This window comes from Pipra filicauda, unplaced genomic scaffold, assembly GCF_003945595.2.
Source record: "Pipra filicauda isolate LSUMZ 115617 unplaced genomic scaffold, ASM394559v2 scaffold17_size4572894_pilon, whole genome shotgun sequence".
Taxonomy (NCBI): Eukaryota; Metazoa; Chordata; class Aves; order Passeriformes; family Pipridae; genus Pipra; species Pipra filicauda.
In genome coordinates, this window is record NW_024104287.1 from 2,430,053 (window position 1) to 2,453,236 (window position 23,184).

The 23,184-nt window shown below is 40.6% G+C and overlaps 1 protein-coding gene across 2 annotated transcripts in view; it reads left to right on the forward strand.

Moving 5' to 3' along the window:
- CSGALNACT1 (chondroitin sulfate N-acetylgalactosaminyltransferase 1) overlaps positions 1 to 22,310 on the forward strand; it is a 29,713-nt gene extending 7,403 nt beyond the window's left edge. Inside the window, exons 3-10 of one of the 2 annotated variants that reach the window (XM_039379894.1) lie at positions 5,000 to 5,256; positions 6,934 to 7,855; positions 14,354 to 14,570; positions 15,728 to 15,829; positions 16,619 to 16,797; positions 17,145 to 17,239; positions 20,407 to 20,488; positions 20,847 to 22,310. In XM_039379894.1, coding sequence (XP_039235828.1) covers positions 7,222 to 7,855; positions 14,354 to 14,570; positions 15,728 to 15,829; positions 16,619 to 16,797; positions 17,145 to 17,239; positions 20,407 to 20,488; positions 20,847 to 21,130 — 1,593 coding nt within the window. In that variant the 5' untranslated portion in view covers positions 5,000 to 5,256; positions 6,934 to 7,221 and the 3' untranslated portion in view covers positions 21,131 to 22,310. Of the gene's footprint in view, positions 1 to 4,968; positions 5,257 to 6,933; positions 7,856 to 14,353; positions 14,571 to 15,727; positions 15,830 to 16,618; positions 16,798 to 17,144; positions 17,240 to 20,406; positions 20,489 to 20,846 lie in introns of those variants that run through there. The other variant, XM_027721703.2, reaches the window with a different exon arrangement.
- The last annotated feature ends 874 nt before the right edge of the window (positions 22,311 to 23,184 follow it).

Sequence of the window (23,184 nt, forward strand, 5' to 3'; positions counted from 1 at the left end):
CTCAAAATGTAGGGCTCTGCATTACCATAAGAATATAACATTGGACTTGTGGGAGCCAGATGTCTCTTCTCAGTTCCCACATGCTGGACTCAGGAGGGAGAAAACCTCTTCTGCTGCCAATTCTGCTGGAGTTAATGAAGTTCAAGTCCATATCTAGCTTGGTACAGGGCATTCTAGCTGTACCAGGGATTTCTGGCAAGGAGAGGAAGATACAATCTCCAGGTCAGGCTGGATTGTTCAGACATCGTAAAACTCTACTTTTACCTTACAAGGACTTTGATAGGATAGATACCTTAATTCACTGTTACTGTACTTCGTCACCTAACAGCTTTTCTCAAAGCAGAAGGCTTTCATTGCACTGTGCAGTCGGAGCTGAAGGGTTGGACTGATGGCAGCTAAACATATGAGTGCTTTTATAGCCTGGACTAAAGCAGTCCTAGATAAATACTGTGACACACACAAACTGCTTTCCGCCCTGCAGCTCAGCCTAGCTAGGCTTTCCTGTTTCTGAACATAACTTAGTCATGCATGGTAGTTCATTTTTAGCAATGGATAAACAACTCTCTTGCTTAGTTAGATAGGTGCTAAACCTTCACTGATTCATGACCATCATGAGTGCGCATATACTGGGCTTCAGATTTCATTGGAAGTCTGGCTGTGGTACTGTGATGTACATCTGGCAGAATCCTTAGGGCTCCTGGCATAAAGCGATAGTAGTATGCACTTTGTACAAGAAAATATTTTAAATAACAATCATGAAGAGATGGGTCTAAATCCACAAGCATTCGCAGTGTGTGCATACATAGGTGTAGATCCCTTCATTTTTACAGGTCTTGCTCATGCTGATCTGAGTTTCTTTTGTGAAACTGTGGTCATTTTCATTCTTAAAAGGAATGACTGCTTGTTCTTGTGGTGGCAGTTGGTTTTCTTTCACTTGTGTAAATCGCTGAGGGAGGATAAACAAACATTTCAAAGTGAAATAACAGTTTCCCAAGTTCAGAATTAAATAGATAAGCAAAATTTATCCTATTATTTATTTTAATCAAGAAATACTAAAAGACCTTCAGAGAAAAAGCATTGTAATTTCTGTCTTGAAGTAGCATGGAGATGGTCTTTGTGAGTCAGAGCATCTCTGAAGCAGCAGTGCATGCTTGTTGTCTCTTCTCTGCATTTTCTCTTAGGAGCTTGACAAGGTATGCATCTGTCCCATGGCCTACTGAAGGATACACAGAGTGGTGGAAACTCACAGAAAGTCTTGTAAAGGCTTTTGGAAGTGCCCTATAGTACCCCCAGCTAAAAGTTGTGCTGAGGATGTGTTTAGCAGAGAGGGGTAGCGTATTATAGCAGTAAAGTGGACATCTGAGTATCTTACACAAAAAATAACATTCCTAATACAGACCTCTGCAATTGCTGGTTATTGACCTGTGAAAACTGCCAAGTCTTTCACGGATAACATTGTTCTGGGAGAGAGAAAGCAGTTCGGGGAGTGTTGTTGCAGTAACATAAAGTATTGGGGTTTTTTATTAGAAAAAATGGTATTATTGGAGTGTGGAGATAATTGTAGGTGTTAAATTGGTTCTTTTCAGATGCAGTTAGAAGTTAATTGTTTAACTTGTGTGGGTTTTTTACTTTAATTTGATTAACAGTGGAGGGTGGAAAGCAATGGCGCTTTCATTCTTGTTTGTGTATCCACATTGAAAAACCCACACACAGAATGTGTATGCACTGGCAGGACAAATGGACTTCAATATGCCTTTTAAGTGCTCTATTTAAAATAGAAGTAATGATACTGTAGAAGAAATAATTATTACTGGATGTCTACTGTAATAGTAATAATGACTACTGTAAAAGTTGCAACAACGCTGGCATGTTTACTGCATATACCAGCAGAAGGCTTTCAGAGTGCCTTGATTTCTGTTCTAGACTGTCTTTGGGAAAGACATGAGCATTGAGACCATGTGTAAGTGGATGGTCCAACTCAAGTAGACACGGACCTCAGAACTCAGCTGAAGTGGCATGGCAGGTAGTCCTGTTAAATAACGTTACTGCTTTACCTTGGCAAGAGGAACTCAATTAAATTAGCAGCAGTGGGGTCCAGAGTGCTAACAAAGGCAAAAGTTATGACTTCTGCATTGGTTTGGTAACTTTCAGAGTGAGAAGCCTATAGCAGTATATTGAACGTAACCTACTTCTTGAATGAAGCAGCTACTTCTCAGTTCCCTGACGAGAAGACACAGTATTTCCAGAAGCGTTAATGCTTTTGAGGGTTTCTTGTTTTGTTTTAAAGTCAGCTTCTAACAGATGTATGTTATAACCTATTTGTAAGATGATCAGACCGTAATTGTTCATTGTAGAGGGGAACAGTATAATTGTCTTTCTGTGGGCAGGGTTAGATAATGAGACTTTTCTCTTTGAGAGCATCTGTGACAATATAAGTAAGATTTTCTGTTGAAAATGACTCTGGAATCAAAGATTAGGAAATGAAGAGTTTTACAGTAAGTTGTTTACTGTCTTCAAGTATTTGGCATTTAGCAATTTCATTCTGGACACTAGTTCTTAACAATCCTTTATTTGGATTGAAAATTGCAAACTAGATGTTAAGATTTTAAGTGGTTGGTTTGGGATGTGTTAGTGTCAACCGAGCAGGGAGCAGTGATAGCGTTTTTAATGGGACAATATAGGAAGGTTATGAAGGTGCTCCCAGTCAGTTTATCAGACAGGTTTTTTTCTTTATTCAGCCTTTTGTTTAATTCAGCCCTGGGCAGATGAACGGGGCTGAGAAGCAGTTGAGAAATCATGATTTGGCATTAAGGAGAAATATAATTTATTTTTGCATAAAGTGCATATGCACCTTAAATTGTGTAAAACTAGATTTTAATCCCTGTGACATGTTCCATTCTGCTGAGTGGCTTGAATTTCTGTCAAGGAGCTGAGGGAGCAAAAATCTTGTTCCTAACATTTAAAGCAGACTAATTTGTCTGCAGTCCTATGCACAGTCCTTATAATTAAAAAGTTCAAGGCAAATGCCAAGTGGCTGAAGAATGTTTTTCTCTATTTTTGTAAGGCACTTAAAGTCTGGGTGAAACATCTGTTTCCTCCTCCCTGCAACTCATTTCAGAGATTAATATGCTTCTAGTGAAATCTCCCTGTGACGTGTGCTGCTATTCAATGAAGATGTTTCAAATACCTACACAAAACCTAATTGCAACTTCTGCCATTTCCTGCCTCTATTGGAAAAAAAAAAAAAAAAAAGGCATTTCAAAAAGATTTGTGAGCTAAAATGGGAGTTGCCAGTCTGAGTTGCACCTACAATAAGAAGCTGTGGCAGAAAGTACTTGCAAAAGTGGAACTATTTGGTATTACCCATGCCATATGTGCTAAGAGATCACTGCCTATGCAAATGCACTCACTATGCCAATGCTTTTACCATTAACTTCTGTCCTCAACCTGAAGAGCATGGAAATCGTGAAGCTCAGAGGGGAGACATATACAGAGATATTTTGAATCCCTTTCTTCTGCACAAATTCTCGTGTCATTTTTGAGAGTCAAAAGTTGAGACTTGAAATACATTGTCATTTCTGTGCAGAGATAAATTTCCTGTAACTCTACAGTCCATTAAAAATACAGATGTTGATGAGAAGCAGTGATGGGTGCATACCATCCAAATTTTCAAACCAATCAACTTTCTGAAGTTTTTTCCTCTCTCTGTGATTGGGTGCATCACCCTCCACTGTGCAGAGCTGTTTACACAGTGCTTACAGTGACGACAGAATCTGTTTCAGTGTTTAGATAATTTTTCGGCTCCTGGAAAGCAAGCAAAGAGCACCTCTGTGAGCTGGGCTGACCTCTGGCTGGGCTAACAGGCTAAGCTGAGGTTGAAGATGTTTTTGCAAAACAATACTTTTTTTAGAATTACTGTCCTTTTCCTCAGCTGTCAGACCAGTCACTGCATATTCATTACAGCTTCTTTTTGCAAAGAGACTACTTGATGCAGCTGACTGCTGTGAAATACAGAGGTGTTTTTGTCAGTTCCTGGAAAAAAACAGACAAAAAACCAGTTTGTCTTCTCTTCATCTCAGGCTCTCTCTCAGTTGGTGTGAAACTGTCGGTCTGGTGAAATCAACAGAACGGTTGTTAGGAGGAGTTACCATCCCTGGCTTTCTGGTACTTGTCCGTGCAGCTGAGATGCCTTAGCCGTGACCACCTTCAGTGTTGACTTAATCTGCTTTTTTTGGCACTGACATGGATTGGGACTGCTTTCACAAGCATGTCCATGAGATAGTAGTACAGTAACAGCTGTATAGTTAAATGTCAGTCACTGTAAGGCAATGCCACTGAAGCTACCAGTAAAATTCAATAAGACAGAACCAGCAAGAGAAAGCAAGCAATGAATGCTTGTTATCAGGATGCCTCCAGTCATGACGGTAAAATTCCTGTGAAGAGGGTGAAAATCCATGGCCTCGATTTTTTATTAGGAGAATGGTGGTTCAAAGGACAAAATAGCTCTGTTAATTTACTGTCCTGAAGTGTTTATAAAGATGCATCTTTGATGGGTGAGATTACAAACCAGAAAACTATATAGAAAAGAAAGAGTACCCTGAAGAGAGACATACTGTATTTTAGTGAAGATAGCTGTCTACACAGACATGTATTTTAAGGTTAACATTTGAAGAACTCTTTACCCAAAACTGGAATATGTTGCTGCTTATAGGAATGAAATAGTGTGTTTATCTAAGCCATTGAGATGTAATTTCAGTTTATACCATGTTAGCACAACTAATCCTTTCAGTGATGTTCAGCTTCTGCCAATTCAGTCAATGGACTAATTGTGTGAAGTGAAGCATACAAGCACAGCAGTGTTTTATGTATTACATCTCACCACTTCCTGACCCTCTCTCCCTGCACACTACCTTCTTGCAGTCTTCTAGCCAGATCTGTTGTACAGTTAGAAATGCCCAGATTAATTTTCCCCGCTTTGACAAGCTTCTTTACATTGCAGGAGGCCAGCTTTTATAGTGCATCCATAGGAAGCGTCTCCACTACAGCCTTTCACCACACAGGAGACAGACTGAGGATGTAGGCAGCTGACAAATGTGAAAGCAATGAAGAGGTGTTCCGAGGTTGACAGCGCTTTTCATAGTACACGCATTTTCTGGGAAGGGCATAAGAAGGGAGATAAACAAGGGACGATTTTGGCAAGCTGAGAAGAAGCTGTGGCAGATAAAGATGTTCCGAAGACAAGATCACATCAAAAAGGTAAGAGCACCAACTTCAGCCTGTCCTTTTTTTCCTGCTGCTTGAATATTTTCTTCAAAATCAGCAATTCTTCGTTTGGAAATGCTGACATTTTCTAGAGAATCATATAAACGCTATAATAACCATTCAACGTTACTCTGAGAAAAACACAGTACTATTTTTATAGCTCAGTCTAGCCCCCTCACTTTCTACTCTAAAAGTTGGGGTTTTTTTCCAGAAGCTGTGCAAACTGATAAAATAATGATAACAGTTCAAACATCAGAAATATCTCTGCATAAGTGCTGTATTTAGAGTAATAATCAACCAAGACAGAGGAGGGGAAGTCACATGGCAGTTGATAAAAAGTCCTATGTAAGACTTTGACTCAGGACTAGAAATAACTGAAAATAACACTGAAAGTCTTATTCTTAGTTAAACTGTTTTTACGTAAGGGTCTGCCATAAAGGATGTATGCCTGAAAGGTCTATGAATCTCTGTTGTCCAAAGAGTGTCATGATGTCATTGCATGCATCCGAGGGGAGAGCATTCAGGGGTTAATTTGATTGCGTTTGAGTCTAACAATGCAGCGTCACCGTGTAATCTAGGATGTTACTCAGACTTGCCCTAAGTATACAGTCAGCTGAGTAAATGATGAAGTTCCTTGCACCAGCATGGGTTTGGGCCAAAACTGAGGCATTTTGAAAGTCCCACTGTTAATGTTCTCAGCACAATTGTTTTAATGTAGTTTACAGCTAGATCAATATTCATATTCAACTATCTAATTTTTCTTTCCTGTTTCTACATATACTAGAGGAAGTTTTATTAAAAATAATAATGTTCCCAGTTTTAAGTTCTTTAATTTTAAAAAATACCTAAGCCATCTTTCCCTAAACCTCCTCTGTGGTCTGTAGTCCTGGGCAGAGTATACATGGAAAAAAACAGTAGTGCTGTACATTGTTACCTAACTTTTTATAATGTTATGAGAAACAGAAGAGGGCCTTGAAAAGTTAAAATAGTGCACAATGAGAACAGCCTCCTAGAATAGAAACAAAGCTTCCCCTGATTTTGAGTAAGACTTGGTCTGAATGTTCCTAAAAAAGTCCTATCCCTAGTTATTTGCTTTTTATGGGAGCGTCTGGTAGGATATGTCAAACAATGTTAGTTGCAGTAATTGGCCTTGGTAACAGCTTCTAGTCTTTTGGTTATCAAATTTCTACTCCAGATCAGGCTTCATATGTTCAAATGGACCATATTTACCCCCTGGTGTTTTGGAAAAACATGCCTGGAAGCTAAAATGTCTGTGGTAGCTGTGGGACTGACTGCCTTTCTTTCAAAACTTGAATGCTCCAAGAGGTGAGAATGCTTGGAGGGCCATCACTGCTTGGATGAACTGAACAACTCAGCATCTCACCACTAGGCACTTCCTAGTATTTCTAAAGCATGGCAGACTTTGAAGCCTGGAGTAGTTTTTCATTGGCAGTGGGCCAAGTCATGTTATTAACTTTAAAGACATTCATACAGGGTTTCCCACATAAGAATCTAGGTATCTTTTGGGTCTTGGCCCAAGTACTTCACAGCTCTGGGATCTGCCAGAGCAGCTGAGAAACAAGGTAAATTCTTAGAACACTCTAAATGATCTGAACTGAATGACGAAATTCTAGCTTGTCTGAATGACTGTCTTTGTCATTTGTCTTTCAGATCCTCAGGCTCCATCAGCCACCATCTGATCACATTGCAGCAACATAGATGTTGCCATGAGGATCAGGAGGTGTCCTGTCTACTTCACAGCTTAGCTTTTGGTCCTGCTGGGTAAACACCAGAGAGAACTCGATGTAGAGGCAGAGTACACATTTTAAGAGAGCTGACAAGTCCGTTCCTGCACATACATGCACCTGTGTAAGAGTTCTCCAAGTCCAGAGGCCTCTGTGGCACTGCATGGATGTAAGAACTTTTGCGTGTGTGGGGTTAGACTCTGCTTTCTGAGATATGATGCTCCGACGAGGATTTATTCTATTTCTCCCCCGACTTGTAGGCCTGCTGGTAGTGGCCTGTTGCTCAATGTCTATTGTTTATATGTTGGCTTGTACACCCAAGGGTGACAACCAGCAGCTTGCCTTGCCCAGGGTACACAGTCCGACTGTGAAGGAGGGATATGAAGCTGTTCTGCAAGAGCGAGAAGAGCAACACCGCAATTACATCGTCAGCTTGAAGAAACAAATTGCCCAGTTGAAGGCTGAGCTCCAGGGCAGAGCCGAGCAGTTTAAGAAGATGCAGAGCCAGTACCCAGACCCCTTGGACGTTTGGCTTGACCAAAGTAACCCAGAGAAGGCCCAGGCTAACCTGCTGGCTTTCCTGCGTTCCCAAGTAGACAAAGCAGAGGTGCACAGCGGTGTTAAGCTGTCCACGGAGTATGCGGCTGTGCCCTTTGAGAGCTTTACCCTGCAGAAGGTGTATCAACTGGAGACGGGGCTGACACGTCACCCAGAAGAGAAACCTGTAAGGAAGGACAAGCGAGATGAGTTGATAGAGGTGATTGAATTAGGAGTTGGGAGTTTGAACAAACCAGAGGGAGTCAGCAATGCAAAGCACCGTGTATACACAGCCTCCGACTTCGTTGAAGGTTTGTATGCAGACAGCAGGTTAAAAGAACCACATAGTGCTGGTGAGGAGTTCTGGTGTGACTGAGTTGCTGAGGGAGATGGAAGTTTTAATCCACATCTGACCTAGGTGAACTTGGCATAGGAGAAAAAACTTGCCTTGCTCATCTTCAAATGTTTGTGCTGCAGACACAGAGATGTGGGTAAGATGCCTACCTTTTATGGAATGACTGCTCTCATGTGCTGATCACAAATCACTAGTGATTTTGCTGTGGGTTGTTTTCTTCACCAAGCTTTTATGAACAGAGCATAGCAAAATGTGTCTTCCATGTGATGAGGACAAACTACTGCTGCTGTGCATTGGCCAGTCATTATTTTCCACTCTGTATGTTTCTCTGGTGACAGTAGGTTCTTGAAACCATGCTGGGATGTACCTGCCAGCTGGGCAGGTGCCTCCCATGGCAAGGATGTGAGTTGCTTAAACTGTGGAGATCTCACTGAAGCAGGTCCTTGCTCCCCCCTGCTCCAGGCACTTCCTCCACTCCAGTCCAATTCTTCTTGCTCAGACACAAGACCAGGAGGTGAGCAGAGACCTGGGAAGTGCTTCTAACTGCCAGCATTTGAATGCATCCTGGAACTACATGCTTCCATTCTCTTCCTTTCTGTTTGTTGTTCAGTTTATCTTTTCAAAATATGTTTCTATAGTTTATTATAGGTGCTGAACAAGCGTGTATGACTCTTTGGCATCAGCTCTTCCATGGGAGAGGGTGAGAAGATAGGAAGATGTTTCCTGCCATACAATGCTTAGTATTCATTAAGTTTAGAGCCCACTTTTATGCACCATCAAGGGTCTTTGACTGGGTACCAGCGCCGTGCTTGGGGAACAAGGCAAAATCTGATGTGCCTTCCCCAGAAAGGCCTGGGGAAGAGATGCACACTGCAATGCTGGTTCTGTGGAGGTTCTTCATGCACTAATGGTCTTGCTGGCTTTCACATACCATGGTGAAATACTCTGGAGGGAGGAAGCCTTGCATGCGACTCAGAGCTCAAGAAACTGAAGCCCCATGTGCAGGTCAGTCTGAGCTCAAGAAACCTTCCTCGTGTCCTCACCTGCAGACCAGGCCCTTGCTTCTGTAGGTGCAAGAGAACAAATTCTCATTCTCACTCAGCAGACCAATTTGTTTGCAAATGCAGGGATCCATGCATTGGGACTGGAAACAAAGAGATTTGGCAGAAGATTTCCCTGCTGAGTTCCTCTGGAAGTCTCTGTCATCTCTTGTCACTCTTTTCCTCCACCCTCCATTCTCCAAGAATGGCAAAAGCCACTGATCAAAGCACAAACAAATCCATTGCTCTGTGTGACTCGAGCAGGTGAAGGGAAGATGGAGTTTTCAGTTCCAGTTTTACATTTCAGTTAGAGTTTGGACTCACAACATGTTTTGGAAACAGTGCTCTGCAGGTGCCACTGTCTACACAACAAGTTAGTAATAGGCTGGATTCTATGTCAGCTTCTGGCAGCTTAATATAAATCTAGTAACACAGCAACCATGGGCTGCATTTACCCAGACACCAAGCCAGCCAATGCATTTTCTGGAACTGCCCAGAGTATCTGGAGCTTTCTGGGAGATGTGGCCCAGGTCTGCACTGAAAGTAATACCACTTAACCCTCTTAGTCTTTATCTTCCAGCTACTTCAGCAATAATAGCACACAAAAGCTGTGTGCATCTCTTATGCTAAACATGGAGGCGACTGTCCTCGTCTTAAGGTTGATCAGGTGCTGAAATGAAAATCAGGTAATGGGGATCAGAGGCAGGATTAAAACCCTAAACTGCTGCTCTTGGTAAGTGAGATTTGTGTCCTTGTTTCTTCTCTGTTCAGCAAAGCCTTTGACACCAGCTTCACTAAAACATGTTGCTGACCCTGAGTCTCACTACAACATAGAGTCATACAAGTTAATCTTGTTTGCTTAGGCCTCTTGTGCAGACTTTTCTGTTCTTGTGGATCATATTTGGCAGTTTTTCAGTGCTTGTTCCTTGCGAACATATGCCATTAGGCAGGGTGGTGGTATGGGGTAATAAACTCAGTTAGGGTCTATATCTCTCCCTTTTTTTTTTTTTCATTTTGTGCCTTTATTCTTGTCTTTGCAGAGGGAAAATGTTTCTTCAAACACTTCTTACATTTAAGGAGATATGTTTTGTCTCCGTGGCTGGGATTTCTTAAAATAAGTGTTGCACCCTCTGCAGTTTCTAGACAGAGCGACTTGTGTGTGGGAATTAGACTGTGACCCTAGTATATTACATCTGAGTTAAACTCCTCCTCAGCAGAATTACTGTTACATGAAATTTGGATAGGATTCTCAGACAGTTCTCCTTCCAGAGTAATAGCTGACATGTAGTGGAATTTTCCATTTTTCCCCCTTATTCCAAGCCAAGGGAGCCACACCTTCTCCCTGGAGCCCGATGTGTATCCATCTGGCTGCTGCTCTGCTTCTCTCTTTACAGAGACACTTGGGCTGTTCAGCTGTTACAGTGCTCCCATCTCCCCCTTATTCCTCCTACTTTTGGACCAAGTTCACTAGTTTTCTGCCATGAGGAGTCAGGAAAAAACAGCATGGAAAAAATCAGAAATTTCTGTGTATTATAAGCAGGCGAAGGACTGCTCTGTTTCCAATAGAAAGTCCCTCGCTCAGTGAGCAGCATAACAGGTCTGGTCATTAGTATATGTAAGTAGCAGCAGAGCTGAATAGTTTTGGGAGTCATTCATTTTCGAGATAATAATCTGGAGACTCTGACAAGCCAGAGTGGTGTGTTCCATAAGTGAATGGAATAACTGTCTGGTGATACTCTTTCATAACAGGAATAGTTCCAAAAAATCCCTGGATTGCTTAAGAAATGCCCTGCCATGATACTGTCAAATATGCTGTATCGTAAGTTTTCTACTTGAAGTACGTGGCTGTCTAGTGACCGAAAATTTAAATAAGGTCTCAGATACAAATGGAAAAGAGTAGCTTTGATTTCTCAAGGTGGCTTGACTGGTGATGGTGGGCTACCTGATGCAATTTTGCCCTGAAAGCTTACTGGGAGAAAGGATGATGCTTTTCCTCGAAGGTTAAGATGTTGTATTTTACTGCATATGAAGTGGGAAGACCATCATAATACAGAGTTAAAATGGGGACAATGAATGCTGATAAATCCTAGTAAGTGGTTCCTATAACATCTAACAGAAGACAAGTAATGAGCATGGATCCAGAGAGTGTTTCTAGTGACAGTGGAAGTCCTGAAACCTGTGGTCTGTGGAACTGAGGCTAAAATTGTCATCCACTCACCAGCATTTTGTTAAGAATGCATTCTGGTTGGCTAGTTACCCATTTCATGTAGATCCATGTAGGTGAAACTTGTTTGCCTGCTCTGTTGACTAGAGATCAGGTATTTACCATTTCTTTAGAGAACCTTGGAAATTGCTGATCTGAAGACTGGACACTTACCACTCTTTAGTCAACCCTTCAGCCCAGATCTTTTTTTGCTTCTCACTTGTTCTTTTCCTTCATTTTAGAGCTACTCTCTCTGCTGACCCAGAGCTCCTGTTTATTTTTTTACATTGGGCTTCCAAAGACTTTAACTTTTCTCCCTGCCTCTGAAAGGAATGATGCATATTCTGAAATGTGGCTGCTGTAATGGAAGCAATAGATGATCGATTAACCTTCTTTTATCCATAGTGAACATCTAGCCTTTCCAAGGCCTTCATTTCAGGAGCAATCTCAGGAAAAGGTTTTTTTGTTTATTTTCTTGACACTACTTTTTTCCCTCTCCTTGTAGCTCATGTCTTAGAATTCACGCTGCTTTACATATCTTTTTGAATCGCTTAAAAAGTCCTGGTGGCACAAATTAAGTAGTGCCTCCAGAAATGGAAAAAAATCATAAAAGGAAGGATATTCTGCTGGGTGAGTCCCCAGAATGACTCAGGACATTCAGACTCATTTCCAAGGCTCACCGCCTGATCTTGGGCAAATCACTTTGTTCTCTGCTTCTAAAAAGATGATAATTAAAAAAGGAAAGAAGATGCTTAAAAATGGAAATAAAATTACAGGCATTAAACTTGGGTACAGTTCTCTTCAATATAAAATGTTAGGATAATAAATTCTTGGATTACCATTTTGTGCAAGGGAACCTTGCCTTCACCTAACTGCTTGCTTTCAGCTGCAGTAGAATTACTGAACAAGAACAAAACTACAGAGTTAGAAGCAGCCTGTGTGTATAGCACTAGGAGGGACCCCCCCTCTGGTCACAACATGCACTGTGCTTTAAGGTACTTCTTATTTGTCAAGGCTTCCTCTATGGTGTAGTACATATCTCTGGGGAAGGGGTATTTTTGGGATTGTCATTTCTTGTCTGGATTAGAACAGGATGCAGAAGCAAAGACTTTAAGATGTTGTGTGGTAGGTATTTGTTAATTTAATTTAATTTAAATTTGTTAATTTAATTTAGGTCTTTGTTATGAAAAATGTCAGTTCACTACGTCAAATGTGTGAAATAGTCATACCTATTTCTCTCTAGAGAAAATGCAAATCAGATTTAATTTACAGTTTTGTTTAGCTTAATGTCAAAAGGTTGCCTTAACCTTTCAAGCACAAACTTTCTTTGTAAAACCTGTGTTCAAAAACTGCCTCAGCAAATGAGTGCACCCAACAACACACTCGGGTCATCAGCAGGCATTGTGAGAATAAATGGGTGAGCAGAATTCAAAGGCTCAGATTTCCATTCTCTGGCCACCATGAGGAGGAAAAGAAGGGACTACTGGGTCACCATTCAGGTGATCTCAAGTTCAATAACAGATGTAGTTCATGGTCTGCACCTTGGGCAGACTATATGGAAAAAGGTAGGAGGAATCAAGGGCACAGCTTTGAAAGATTAACAGTAAAAGAATGATGGAGCTGTTATCTCCCTAGATTCATCTGCTATGCTAGAAGGAGGATTGGAGCATTTGTTGACTCAGCTTATATTAAAAATAAAACATGAAGTGAATAACAGATCAGGAAATCTGCATATATTATTAACCAATTGAAGCATTCATTAAGAACAAAACACAGAATGATAGTGAAGATAAGACAGTCCTCAGAACTCTCACCAGAAAAAATCACACCTTTTGTGTGTCTTTTGATTATATCAGTGTAAAAACTGTAATACAAGATGAAGAGCTTGTGTCACTTTGCTGTTCAATGAAAACTTTGACCCAGACCTTCACAAGAAAAACAGACAAAGCTGACAGTCTATGAATCAGATGCACAGCAGTGTTACATATCAGGGAATGAACAAGATGAAAAAAAAGCATTATTTTGGTGTTGTTTTTCATAATGAGAAGAAACTGTGCTTCATAACCAGATATGGAGGGGAAAAAAAAGAAAAACAAGTCAAGAGGAGTTTTTTTCCAGACATTTTTTACTTGTCTCTTTAACTTCTGCAAGAGATGGAAGGCATTGCAATTATACTCTTGTACTGATTAAGTTGTTAACATGCTTACAGTGGCTTCATGAGTAGTTAGAATTACCATTAATTATTCCTTCTTAAACCTAATGGATCTGACAATGAAAAAGCTTTATTTTGGTACGCACTGTAGGGACTGTAGTACCATTTAGAGTGGGTAACATCTATAGCCTTTTTGACACTTGCTCTCATTCAAAGTGTCAGAATAGCGTTTCAGTGAGGTATGGCAAGGATTTCTGTAGTTCATGCTGTCCCTCGGCATGGCACCAATTTCACCCACTGAGTATATCAAAAGTTCATTCCATACAGGAAATAAATACATGTTTGTATGAATGAAATATCCTTGGAGACTGCTTAATGCAGTCTCCAGGATTGTGTCCTGGGTCTAGCCTCTAACCAACTCTGTAGCATCATCCTTGCAGATCATTACTTGACCAGGAGTGTGCGTCATTGCCACAAAGGAAATGAAAGTCTCTCAAGAGCTGAGTAACAGGAGAGTTTTGTCCTGATTGGCAGTGGGTGAAGCTGATGGCTGTCGAGGCCTGGTTGCATGTCATTATTAGGGGACTTTCCAGAGAACCTCCCAGAATGAATGAAATTAATGTGCTCATCAGGAAATTGCTTTTCTGGGAGATGGCCTAATCATTCCTATTGCAGGGAGGCAGTCTGCCTTTCGCAGTGTCTCTGCATCCCATTACCATGCATGTCTGCAGTGTGCCATTGGAGCAGTCTGAAAAATCAGGACAGTATGTCTGCTGGGTTATACTGAGTGTGAGCAGTTGGTAACCTTCAGGAATTTGTAACCCAGCTAAGCCTAGAAATGTGCCTGCAAGAATACCAAATAGCTCCGGCAACCCAGGGCTGTGTCCCTGCCAGAGTGACAGCCTCCTCCAAACCATGGTGGACTGTGTGCTGGTTTAGAAGTAAATAGGCCTCTGCTGTATTCTCAATTTAGGTGTAGCAAATGAAGACTGCATCCTGTTTTTCCACCCAGGAGTCCAGCTTTAATCCAAAAATCTCTTCACTTTTGTTTTCAAACAGGGATCTACCGCACAGAAAAAAATAAAGGCACACTGTATGAGCTGACTTTCAAAGGAGACACAAAACATCAGTTTAAGAAGATTGTTTTATTCCGGCCATTTGGTCCTGTAATGAAAGTGAAAAGTGAAAATGTCGATATGGCTGACACACTTATTAACATCATTGTGCCATTGGCCAAGAGAGCCAGCAAATTTCGGCAATTCATGCAGAATTTCAGGTGAGCTTCCACTACAGTGCTGCCTTTGCTTTTTCTTACTTGGAAAATAAGATGCAATTTTAGGAGTTGTCCTCACTCACTGCTACTTCTACATAACAGTTCATTGTGCCACCAAAACATTTTTGAGATTATAGACTGCAAGGCATTTGTCTGCTTAATGCATTGTGATCAGCAATAAAAGCAATTATAGTCCAGTCATCAGGGTTTCTGATTTGCATGTACCTGACTTATGTGTCTCAGTCTGTTTGTGGCACATGCAATTGTGGCAACATGAGAATTTCCTGCCAGTAGTTGCAAAGGAACATTTCTAAGGAAAAGGGGAATCAGTGCTCCCAGACACCAGGCCCCATTAGATAAAACATTAAGGCAATAAGAAACACAAAGGAAATGTATTTGAACTTTCAGGATAGTTACTCTTAAACTTCTTTTAATCTTCAGCACAGAGATGTTTGGAGATGTAACTTTAAATAGCTGCCCCTAAGACTGTGTTATGAACAGATACTGACTCTTACAATGGGATTTGTTTTGCCTAATTACAGCCATCTAAAAATAGGCTCCTTGTCTAAATTAGCCATCTGATAGGTGCTTGTTTTAGGATGAGAAAAATCGCCCTCTGGTTATGCTGATCTCTCTGCTGATTATAGATGAACTCTTCCTGACTAAACTTAGAGCAAGTGAAGCATAGTGTCTAGCATTAGTTCTGATTGGTCTTACTCTTAGGCTACAGATTTGACCTCTGATTGATACTTAGATTTTAGTAAATGCCAAAGATCTGAATTCTAGAGTATCTGTTACAAAAGATCAAGGTTATGAGATAAGGTACGTATTAAAATCCCCCTTCTCATATTCTTATAAGTGTTGGAGTTGTTGCCTGCCTCATCATTCTTGCTGGGGCTGGATGGCCTGTTTTAAGTGTCCTCCTACTAATATAACAAACAGTGCTTAGAGAGCTTGATCCTACTCTGCCTGAAAGATAGACTTCTGTCCCATTTGACAGAAGCAGTGATCTCCTTTGTCAGGACAAGGATCTCTTGTCAGTGAATCATGCCCCTAGGAATGCCTCCAAGGTTCACCCTACTCTGCCTTCCCCAGCAGATGTAGGTTATTGAAGAAAGCTAACTTCTGGAACAAGTCAGAGATCTGTCTCTGTTCTCTAGGGAAATGGGCATTCAGCAGGATGGGAGAATTCACCTCACTGTAGTTTACTTTGGAAAAGAACAAATGAATGAAGTCAAATCGATACTTGAAAATACCTCTAGGTAAGTACCTGAACATCTGATGTGCACTGTTCATACACTGGATTGTAACGTGGAGACTACATAACTGTTCAAACTTGTAGCTGGGCCAAAAAGTTCTAAACTGCATTGGAGAAAATGGCTTTTTTATTTTTTTTAATAGACTAAAAACTTGTTACCCAGAGAGTCCCATACCCATGGTTTTGTGACATTGGTTTTTAGAACCACAAACAGATTTTACTGAATTTTACCTCAATGCAGCTTTGCTTTTATTTTTTTTCTCCCACACTGATAATGCTTTAGTGCCTTTGAAAGTGGTGTTAACTGTTAGGACTGGAAGTTGACTTCCAAAGGCAAGTGGAGCACACAGAAACTGGATTCTTTTGGCCAGTTCTGGTCTATTGAGTTTGCTTATATAGCCGTGTTTGTCAAGATCATGTGGCAGTGTAGTCTTTTGTTATCATCTCCATGTAGGAACAATACCCTTGTATAGATACAGTAATATGACCACAGGTAATTTATATTGGCATACTAAAAATACTTTTGTCAATCTAAGTCTTGTTGGGATTTTTGTGAGGTCTGCCCAAAGAAAGCCTGTGACAGAAATGCTAGCGTGTGATTCACAGGTCAAGCTCTGAATGTAGACTCAGTGGAAATCTCCTTAAAAGTCAAAGAGGACATCTCTTCCCTCAAACAGCTCTCAAACTGTGGTACTACAACTTTCTAGGTTAATTCTTTCATATTGGGTTCTCACCCCTGACTTGTGTGAAGAGTTGTATGGACAGGGTAAGTTGCTGAATATTTTCCTTCTAGGTCAGCAAACTTCAAGAACTTTACCTTCATCCAGCTGAATGAAGAATTTTCCAGGGGCAAAGGATTAGACATTGGTGCTCGATTTTGGAAAGGAAACAATGTTGTTCTCTTTTTTTGCGATGTGGACATATACTTCACAGCTGAATTCCTGAACTCCTGCAGGTTGAACACACAGCCAGGTACTGCAACTCATGAAGTATATTGTCTTTCAGCAGGTTTTACCTATTGTATAAAAGCCTTCACCATAGTATTCTTGTCTTTGAATTGCTAATGAAGCTACTGTAAATCAGTTGTTAATCAGTTGTAACAATTCCTGCTCCCACTGTGATTGAATCCCTTGCCTTCAGCATCTGCTTTCTTTTTGTTAATTATATCTTCATGTTCACATTCTTATGCAAAGAATATAGGCTCAGTGCAAAATTTGTGTAATTTTTTCTGGATTTTGTCTGGCCTGGACAGTGTCTTGTAAGAGATGGAAGCGTGTTTTATACAGCCTTTTAAAAAAATAACCCATTGTCATTTCCAGGGAAGAAGGTGTTTTATCCTGTTCTCTTCAGCCAGTATAACCCCAGTATAATTTATGGCCACCACGATTCTATCCCCCCTTTAGAACAGCAGCTGGTAAGTATATTCTTCTCTGAATGCGTGCTTTTATTTAAACAAAGTATTTTTTAAATGTGCATGTGCTCTTGGGTAGCATTCCCCTATTCCTTGTGCACAGTGACCACCACAGACAAAATTAACTACAACAGTCCCCTTACGGTGAGTTCTGCTGGTATGTTTAGTTGGCAAGGTGGTGTTGGATCATAGGTTGGACTTCATGATCTCAGAGGTCTTTTCCAACCTATTTGATTCTCTGATTCTGTGTTTCACAGGGAATTATCTTGGTACCATTTATTTTAACCCTTTTCTAAAGTTTTTACATGGAACCTAAGAGTTTGAACTGTGTCTGCTTCTCTGCCAGAAGGGATTTTCTCATTAGTGAACAGTTCCTCCATGGTGTGCTATCTTGGAGTGACAGTCCCTAATCCTGCTCTTATTTCTTCCTTGCACTGAATAGTATTTGCATTTGAAGAACTGATGTTTGTAAAAAGCATAGCTATCCTTAGATGATTCAGTGAAAACAAAATTCCAGGGGCTGTCAGACTTTTTCCCTCATTTACTTGAACACCTTACAGTGGCATTTCCCATCCCACAGTTCTTGATTAAACTGCCTGCAAGCAGTTTGTTTCTGAAGTGTACCACGTTGCCTGAGAGTCAAATGACATGCTTGGAGCTGTCCCTTCTGGCTTTAATCTGGCACTGATACAATACAGCATAACTCCACTGATTTCCATCTCACCTGCTTATTTTTGGCGTGAGAACAAAGCAAGTGTTTTTAAAAACATTGCCAGAAGGCATACAATTGTGACATGTATGAGTCTCCTTGAGGAAGAGGGAGCTGCTGTGAAGAAGAAAGAGAGCACACAGATGAGAGGTTCACATGAATGCTAATGACAGAGCCATTGCTTGACACTGCTGCAGACACTATTCTCCATTCTCTTGTGCTCAGGTGTTGCACTGTCTTGAACTTAAGGGCTTGATAGAAGTGCTTTGTGCTTCTCTTGAGTCAGTGGGTCACAGTCCTCTGCCCACTACTCCTGCTGGGTGGCTGAATTTTCAAATTGAATCATAAGCCAGCTATGCAGGTTCATTCAGTTTCTCTGGCTCTGGTCCCAACATGCCACATCTGCCCCTCTTACTGCCAGGCACTGCACTTATCAGGGCTCATCATGTCCCAGGCTGGACACTGTCCCCAGAGCATCCCAGCTTCTACTGTTGTTCTGGGTAGATAGGGTAGATAGGAATTAGTGGTGTTGTGATCCCAGGAACAGCCATAGCTGAAAACAATCATTTGGGGTCTGAGTCCAGTCTTCTGTCATCACTACCCCCACCTTGCAAGAGTTCCTCTTTAAAAATGAAGAATGAGACTTTGAAAATACTTTTTTTTTTTTTTTTTTTTTTTTTCTACTGCTGTCTGTGTTATCAAACATGTAGCCAGAAAACCTTTTCTGAAAAGTCTGGAAAATCCCTTCTACCGTTTTTTTCTCAGAGGAGACTTATTCTGATAATACCATGGGATTCATGTTAGCTTTTCTCTCTCTGATGAGACCCTGCCATGGATTTTCAAGCTTGTAAGCACTGTGCTTAGGAAATAAAATAGAGTTCAACTCTCAAGCTAGCATAAAGTCCACAAAGTATGTTGTTAGGATTGTGAAAGTATTTATAGCTAATATTTGAATCATAAAATGTGATGCTTATGTCAGAAAACCTTATTGATTTAAAGAAGTACAGCCAATCTCATTTTTATGCAGATTTTTATATTTTTAGCCCACATTGGTTCCCAGGCATGAGGCCAGATCTATGCCATTAAAACAAGACAGTGTTACCTCTCTGTCCCGGTGCTTGGGCTGCTGAGGAAAAAAACTCAAACCTTTGGAAATCTGTGATAGAATTTGATTTGTGCAGCAGCCACTTGCGCTAATGAGAAATAATAATGCTAATGCATATGAGTGGCTTGCTGTAAGGGCATCCTTATGGAGACTTGTTACAGTGCAGACCTGACAGATACAATCTTGTTTCCTTTTAATTGGCTTCTGCAGTAAGTTGGTTTTTTCAAGGAAAGGAGAAATGAGAAATGAAAGCAATAGCAATGTGAGCAGTAAAAAAAAAAAAGCTATTGAAGTGACAAGAGTTATGAACAAAAAGAGGAGATATGAACAAGAAATCAGGAGAGACTACTTTGGAAGAGCATTTCTTGGTAAAGGAAACACCGGGATTTGTAAATCCAGAAATGGAAATTTTGTCTCCTCATCTTCTGTAACTCTGTCACAAGGGAAGTCAAGATTTTCCAAAGCAGCTGCTAAGGGGTAGGTTTCTAACCAGACCTTCAAGAGTGTGAAGTACTGCTGACTTGCTCAGAGGCTTTAAATACCTGGCCCAGTCCCTTGAAGCTCTTGGATGTCTCACCATATTGGGTTAGGTCACTTGCATGAGTTTATGATGCTAGGAATCTATACTTGGATTTCTGCTTTTCAAAATTACAGCTATAGTTTCTCAGTGCTCCGATTTTTTACCTGTAATACATAATGTTTTCATGGTCCATCTCAGTAACATAGACTGTTCATTCATTTTCACAAAGGCTTTCATGGGACGTATATCCTAACATTTCCGGACTTCAGTTTTAGCTGGATATAGCAGTTCTGTAATGGAAAATTATTCTTGGTACTTTCCTAATTTTTATCAAAATTAAGGTAATCAGAAAGCTGCCAGTTGTGCAATCAAGATTAGAACCACAGTTTTCTTCCAGAGGTCTTGGGGTCCACAATCCAGGTGCCACCATCTGCTCTTACAGCAGAGTCTGGCTTCCCTGGTTTACCAATAGGTTTCTTACATTTGAATGCCACAGAAGGAAACTAACAATTTTGGAGGATGTTTTACCTGCAAAGAGGTAAGCTCCAGAGAGCAGTGTGATATTGGTCTACTTGGTCTATGAAAGCAGGAGTGGAGCAAAACCTGATCATTTTGGATCAGGGGCTTTATCCATGATAGCTAACGACACAGCTGTTTTTTGGAGACAGATATATGCACTGAGTAGCTACAAAAACGGGTTCAGGATCAGCCATGGATTCACATGGGGAAGAAAAAAGGGCAGTTGCTCCTATTTCTGACCACATTCAGGAACTTGTCTGCTGCTCACTGTGAAAGCATTTCTGCTTCTATACAAACATTCTTTTCCCTCCATGCAGATTATTAAAAAAGAAACTGGATTTTGGAGAGACTTTGGTTTTGGGATGACTTGCCAGTACAGATCTGACTTTATCAACATAGGTAAGAGAAATACACTCCAATACACCTGTATTTTTACTAAAACAGAAAATGACAATCAGCCTCCCTTTCCTTGGCCAATGTGTCTATGTCACTAATTTGCAGCAGTGCTGTGGCTAGATATTCACACTATTCCTAGGTGCCATAGAGGTTACCAGAACCTAAGCACTGCTCAGTACAAATAAAGTTGTGTCTGACAGTTAAAGATTTGAGGCTGAGAAATTTGGGCACTTGGATGTTCACAGAAAGCGTGTCTGTTTTAAAGGGCTGGCTGGATCCAGAAAACAGGTGCAGTGTAATTAATAGCATTGAGTTTCCTAGTATATATTTCTAGTTTTATTTTGGATTTTGTTTGTGTCAGGTGGCTTTGACCTGGACATTAAAGGCTGGGGTGGTGAAGATGTACATCTGTACCGCAAATACCTTCACAGCAACCTCATCGTGATCCGAACGCCTGTCAGGGGTCTCTTCCATCTGTGGCATGAAAAACAGTGTCTGGACGAGCTGACCCCAGAGCAGTACAAAATGTGCATGCAGTCCAAGGCCATGAACGAGGCTTCTCATGGCCAGCTTGGGATGCTTGTTTTCAAGCAAGAGATTGAGACACATCTGCACAGACAGAAATTGAGTAGTAAGAAGACATGAAACCAGAAAGGGAGGCCACGAGGCTCTGAATAGGGTGTTTTTTAAAAGAGTTGCTAACCAGAAAAGATGGAATCAGACTGAAAGAGGATGGAAATTTCAGCAGGATGGCAGCAAAAGAAGAAGAGGGGAAAGTGTTTGTCCTCCCTACTTTTGTTTTTATTCTAATGGGGCTTTTAAGTACTCCATTAGCCTGACTTTTCAGCACTTGCTTCTAGGGGAGACTTGAACACTTGATGAGATTCAAGGTCATGTCGGACCATGACGGAGACAATGAACGTTACATAAATGCTGGTATGGTATTCACAATAACAAACGGACGTGCTCCTCCTTTGAAATGTTTGTAAGATGTTATTTAAAGGATTGACCTTTTTGTGGGCCAATAATTAGGAGTTCTTTTCTACATCTCACTGATATCTCTAAAAAGGGCTATTTTTGAATAAGTACAGAGCTCCTGCTCTGAGAAGGACATCTGATTGTTAACGATGGTTAAGCTGGAGTGACCAAAAATCCTTTTCCCTTAAGGGGCTGGGACAGGGTGGGGGACAGCAGCAGTGCACTAACAAGGCATTCCCAGTTCATCCAGAGAAAGAGGTATCTCAGAAAGTGCTTTCTAAAATTCAGAAACAGAAAACTCTACTGATCAAGTGTGATGGTTCCAAAGTACTCGAGAGGAGTGATTGTTCTCCTCTGTGGATGGTGAACCAAAAGCAATGAGCCACATCTGTATCATGTGAATCAGATGGTGTATTTCTGCTTTAGAATACTGTATGTATCTCAAGATTTATTTTTAAATGAAGTTGGTTTTGCTTGGGAATTATTTTGTCAAACTTCAGGTTTTCTACTTCTAGCCTTACTAAGAAACAGTACAGCCTTCCGACACCTGGAAAACGCTCTACAAATCTGTGTTTCCTGTGGATGGGATCTGGGTTCAGATAAGTGAAGTGATTTTTCTACACAACCTGGGTACTGGAAGGCAGAAGCTTTATCATGCTGAAGAAAAGGAAATCCATATCAACTTGCATTACTGACTTAGGAGGCTTTAAACTCTGAATGCCAGATACCAAAATTGATGAACATTTTCCGACTTTATACCAAAGTATTCCTTCTAAACCAAATACAGAGTCTTGCCCAGGGCACAGAAAGCTTTTTGTAATTAACAAAATAAATTTTTGTGATGGATTACTGGACCCTGCAAATTCTCTTATGATAATTATAGGTACTAATCCTAAAAATTAGTCATCTTCTTAATAGATTTTTCAATTGCCTAAAACCATTGAAAGTCTGAGCTACTGCTCTTATAAAGCATTTTCTTTTAATTCTGATTGCTATTTATCATTTTAATATATACCAGCCAACAAAAAACTGCATAGGCTTGGAAATCCCATTTGCTTACCTAAATGCTGTTTCTCTGAGCAGTCTCTTTGTTTTATAGCTTCAGATTAATACAAGGCAGTCTGAAACAGATTCTAATTTGGTTTTTGGCTTGTAAAAGCTGGGGGAAGAAATCTGAAAGATAGCACTGAACAATGAATGAACCACTATTTGATGTGCCACTGTGCAATAGGAAGAGCACTTATGAACCTCTTTTGAAAGCACTGCATGCAGAATCTGCAGAGACCATGCCACTGTAAGTACCTTTTCCCTTGACAAATGTTTATATGTGTTTGTCTTTTGTTGGATGTAAAGGATCTGCCTTGCACTTCCCTTACAAATCATCAAGGGTCCAAAACACTGCCAAAGTACAAAAAGAATGAAAACTTTGTAGACTCAGCCCCAAAATACATCACTTATAGAAACTTCAGCAATCACTCAAAGAACTGTTTTGTTCCCAGAACACATAATAAGTTATTTATAAAGAGCTTTGTTTTGATGAAGTAACTTTACAAATATTATGCAGTAGGAGGAGACAGGCATGGCTTGTTGAGTGCATATGAAAGTTACAGTAACTCAGCTCCTCCAAGGCAGCTGTTCCAACAGTCCCAGTTAACCTGAATTTGAAACTGGGTGTTGTATATTAGGACAGTTTTATAATCATAGCCTGCCTCAAGCCTAGC